Genomic DNA, 5,162 nt, shown 5'->3' on the forward strand with positions numbered 1-5,162 from the left:
AACTACATGCCATACCATATACCATGTGGACAAACCCAAACGCAAAGGCTAACTAATGGTCTAATCTACATATAAGGTGCACAAAAAACAAGCCCGATCATAGCCAGCATTGCAAGCCCATGTTCCCACTACCAAACCACCATGAACCATCAGCCAATCAAGTGAACAAACAATCCAAAATCAGTTAGATGTACCCATTGTCCAGCTACAAGCCAAGCCAAAAAATCTTATAATTCAATCAGTTGATATTTTCTCTTGAAGTGCAAGAGTGGAAGCATTTGAATTCAACCTTTAAAATCAATCCACATTAGAAATTGCGGTAAGCATTGATAATCCCACAACATTTTTTCAAATGATTGCGGTAATGGTCGCGTAGCGGTCGTCAATGAGCCATTTGCTGATACGAGCTTGCACAACCCGTCGTAGTCCCACCATGCATTTTTAGATGACTCTATTAATGACCACGCAGCAACCCATTGATAAGAGTGAGCGAGACTCGTCGTAGGGGAGGTCGTGCAAGCTCATTTGTAATTATAAAGCAAACCATCGTGTGACACTCGGATGTAATTGTACATGTTGAATTCGCTTAAGAAACCATGAGTTCACATAAGGCATATAGTCACTTTGAGTTTACTTGGATATCACATTTTGGTTCACTTTAATTAAAATGAGTTCACTTGTAGTTTAATCTCGGATTGGACAAGACATCCCTTACACTTGGAGTGCAAATTGGCCATGAGACTGTAAGCAAAATCTAAAAGCTAAGAACAAAATAGAAATTACCCTCTCAAAACCAACCAAGCAAAGTTCACAACCCCATGAAAAACAAGAAGTCCGATGGACGAGTGCACTGTCGGAGAGAGAGAGAGAGAGAGCCTGCGGATGCACTTGAGAGCATGCAAAAACGCTCTCTTGACATTGGACTCCTGGAGAAAAGAAAGAGTCAAATTTCCCTCCTTTGATCAAAGTAATTCCCAAACGCATCTCGAGACACTTTGTCCACAAAAAATCAAAACAATACATGCCTCCGGCAGTGCCAACAAAAGAAAAGGCTGAAGAAACAAAGCAACGGAAGAGTGGAGGGAAGCCCACTCTCTAGTCATCTTATATCATTCTGCCTCTTCCTCTTGAGTTATTGAGTTTGGCGGCTTCACCTCTCTCTCTCTCTCTCTCTCTCTCTCTCTCATCCGTTGAACACTCCAACCGACAGGCTTTGTGGTTAAGCAGTTTATACCCTTCTTGACACTAAATTTATCAAGCACCAAGCACTATTGATGGACATCCAAGCTTAATCACCACTTCCACTTTAGCCAAAGGAAGACTCTTTCTTGGGAGGTTCATGTACTATGGCCAAATTGTCAGTGCGCTAAAACAGCAAAACGTTTTGGAATGAGAGGATATGTTTTGTGAGATCCAACGCAAATGTGGGAAACGTCCCTTGTTGGGACAATAAGTTGAAAATCTTTAAGTGTCTTGATGTCCCCGAGTAGATTCTCCTCGCATCAACCCAGCAGCTTCTAAGCGGCATTTTTCATTCTCATACATACATCATGCGTGTTTCGTGCCCATTAAAATCGGTGCAGCATCAGAACCAAAAGAGCACAACCCAATCACCATGAGGCGATCAACAGACAACAGACCACTGAGGATGTACTCTTTTAGGCCAGTTCCCAGCACAATCACTGTCATAATCTTCATCCATGTCCCACTTCACATTTCCCATTTTTGACGAGCTCATATGAGAGCAGACAACCCTGGAGGATAATCTGACCAAGGCCCCATCTTAATCTTAATTACTCTCATAGCTTTGTCAAAAAGGTCCAAAAAGATCAACCGTGCTCGTGTAGTGGTCTTTGTCTGGTGTAGTGCCTCATCCATTAGACCCCATGGACTGCAGACATTGAGCACATTAACAAAAGTCATTGCGTTTGAGGAGATGCCCTCTTATTGCATCCTTTGAAAAGAGTCCAAAGCTTCCTTGGCCAGCCCTTGCTAAGCAAGATTACTTCAAGAAACCCGTTCTGGAGAGCAACCCTTGCTCCTCATCTGCTGAAAAACAGCGTGAAATTCCTCACTCTGTCCTGCTGGGCATATCCTGAAATGAATTCACTCCAAGAGACCTCACCCTTTGCTTTGCTGTCTATTTTTATAAAGGGATCTTGGGAGAACGAAATGAATGCACCCCAATAGACCTCATCCTTCGCTCGTCTAAAACTTGCTGTGTTAATTTTGCGCTTGACAATGTCACGCATAATTTCACATGGCTTCAACACAAATCATGAGTGTTCTTAGCTGGAACCACCTAAAGCTTACTGATCCTGCCCTTGTTGGACCCTGCAATGAGTGAATATTCTGGACAGGAAATCTTATCATTCTATGATTTGTGCCTTCTTCTGCATGCAAGCATCTAGCTAAACTGCACGCTCAAAGGCCACTCTTCCAAGCTGCATGTTTCCCCATTTTCGACAAGCACCTAGAAGAGCAGACCAAACCGGAGCATAATCAGACGATGGCATCATCTCAATCACTCTCATAGCTTTGTCAAGAAGCTTTGCCCGTCCGAACAGATCAACCATGCAAGTGTAGTGTTCTATGTCCGGTGTAATGCCACATTTTCCCCTCATGTTATCAAACAGCATTCTCCCCTCGTCTACTAGACCTGAGTGACTACATGCTGTGAGCATATTAACAAAAGTGATTGCATTTGGGGAGATGCCCTCCATTTGCATACATTGAAAACAGTCCAGAGCTTTCTTAGCCAGCCCTTGCTGGGCATATCCTCCTATAAGTGCACTCCAAGAGACCACGTCTGGAGAGAAACCCTCACTCTGCATCCGCTGAAAACAACCAAGAGCTTCCTCACCCTGCCCCTGTTGGGCATACCCTGCAATCAAGGCACTCCAACAGGCCTCGTCCCGAGCAGGAAGCTCATCAAGCACTTCTTGTGCTCTCATAAGGACACCACATTTGGCATACATGTCAACCAAAGCAGTGCAAAGAACAATGTTGTTTTCTAAGAGCCCCTGACTAACAATCTCCTCATGAATCTTTTGGCCGACATCAATCACATGTGTAAGGCCGCATGCCTTCAAGATGCAAGCATAGGTGATGACATCTGGAGAGAGGCCCTCATTTTGCATCCGTTGAAAACAGAGTAAAGCTTCCTGGCCCTGCTCCTGTTGGACATATCCAGCAATGAGCGAATTCCAAGAGACAGCATCCCGAACAGGAAGCTCATCAAGCACATTTTGTGCTTTCTTGAAAACACCAAATTTAGCATACATGTCAACCAAAGCATTGCCAAGCACAACATCCCTTTGCAACAACCCCTGACTAGCAATCTCATAGTGAATTTTATTGCCCATGTTAGCTTCTTGCATAAGGGCACATGTCTTCAAGATACAAGCATAAGTAATTGCATTTGGAGAGAAGCCCTCACTTCGCATCCTTTGAAAACAGCCCAAAGCTTCCTGGCCTTGCCCCTGTTGGGCATATCCTACAATCAATGCATTCCAAGAGATGACATCCCGAACGGGAAGCTCGTCAAAAACATTCTCTGCTTTTGAGAATGCGCCACATTTGACATACATGTCGACCAAAGCATTTCCGAGCATGACATTTTTTTCCAACAACCCCTGACTAGCAATCTCTTTGTGAATTTGTTTGCCCATGTCAATTTGTTGACTAGTTCCACATGCCTGCAAGATGCAAGCATAAGTGATTGCATCTGGAGAGAGGCCCTCACTTTGCATCCTCTGGAAACAACCTAGAGCTTCTTGGCATTGACCCTTTTGGGCATAGCCAGCAATCAATGCATTCCAAGAGACCACATTCCTAACAAGAAGCTCGCCAAGCACTTTTTGTGCTTTTGTAAGCTCATTACATTTGACATACATACTGACTAACGCATTTCCAAGCACGACATTCTCTTCCAGCAACCCTTGACTGGAGATCTCATCATAAATTTGTTCACCCATGTCAAATTCTTGACTAATACCGCATGCCTGCAAGATGCAAGCATAGGTGATTGCATCTGGAGAGAGGCCCTCACTCTGCATATGTTGAAAACAACCTAGAGCTTCTTTACCGTGCCCAAGTTGGACGTACCCTGCAATCAATGAATTCCAAGTGACAACAGTCCGGGAAGGAAGATTGTCAAGCACTTTTTGTGCTTTCGTGAATGCCCCACATTTGGCATACATGTCAACCAAAGCATTGCCAAGCACAATGTCATTTTCCAATAGGCCCTGCCTAATAATCTCACCATGCATATGTTCACCCACATCGGCTTCCTGTGTGATGCCACAGGCCTTCAAAATACAAGCATAGGTAATCGGATTTGGAGAGATGCCCTCACTTCGCATTCGATGTACACAACCTAGAGCTTCTTTACCATGCCCATGTTGAACATATCCTGCAATAAGTGCATTCCAAGAGACAACATTCCGGACAGGAAGCTCGTCAATGACTTCTTGTGCTCTAATAAGTGCACCACACTTGGCATACATACTAACTAATGTATTCCCTAAGTATATGTTCTTCTCAAGTAACCCACGATTGCGAATATCAGCATGTATCCTACTGCCTTGGTACAAATCCTTGTTCTTAGCACAGGCTTTTAATGAGTTCAGAAAGGAAAGGCACATTACTATGAAGTCCTTGTCATTCTCTTCCTGACTTGCGTGATCTTAAGGGGGATTTGGATGTGCGTGCGTGTGTGTGTGTGTGTGAGTGAGAGAGAGAGAGAGAGAGAGAGAGAGAGAGAGAGAGTGTGTTTTACGCGGGGGTCCTATCGTGATCGATCCCTGCGTCTGTCCCCCGTACTAATGTTCATGTAATTTGTCTGCCCTTCCCTTAGCACTATCTAACACCGGGTCATAAATGAAGCCAAGGAAACCGGAGACGCGCTCAAACGTCGGATGCACAGCAAAAGTAAAGAAGGACATGAGGGAGGGTAAACAATGACGAGCTTTATAATAATATGAATTCACTTGAGTGTGAACAAATTGCATGTGCTTGCGTGATTAGCTCACCAGGTTGCCAACGTCAAGCTTGGTGTTGGGTTCAAATCCCTGGCCGTCGTTGGTTCAAATCCCTGGCCGTCGTTGCCGTTGTCGTTGACTTTTTTTTCCACCCTTCATCTGCCTCAAGATTCGCGCGCT

At 44.4% G+C, this 5,162-nt stretch overlaps 1 protein-coding gene across 1 annotated transcript; it reads right to left on the reverse strand.

The window, feature by feature from the left end:
• Positions 1-779: 779 nt before the first annotated feature.
• Positions 780-4,888, reverse strand: LOC147428713 (pentatricopeptide repeat-containing protein At3g09040, mitochondrial-like). The gene has a single exon (XM_086497099.1). It carries the CDS (start codon positions 4,644-4,646, stop codon positions 2,412-2,414), a length of 2,235 nt encoding a protein of 744 aa, XP_086353225.1. The 5' UTR covers positions 4,647-4,888; the 3' UTR covers positions 780-2,411.
• Positions 4,889-5,162: the final 274 nt, after the last annotated feature.

The sequence above is a fragment of the Adiantum capillus-veneris genome, chromosome 23 (genome assembly GCF_014529385.1).
Source record: "Adiantum capillus-veneris isolate H3 chromosome 23, ASM1452938v2, whole genome shotgun sequence".
In the NCBI taxonomy this organism is placed as follows: Eukaryota; Viridiplantae; Streptophyta; class Polypodiopsida; order Polypodiales; family Pteridaceae; genus Adiantum; species Adiantum capillus-veneris.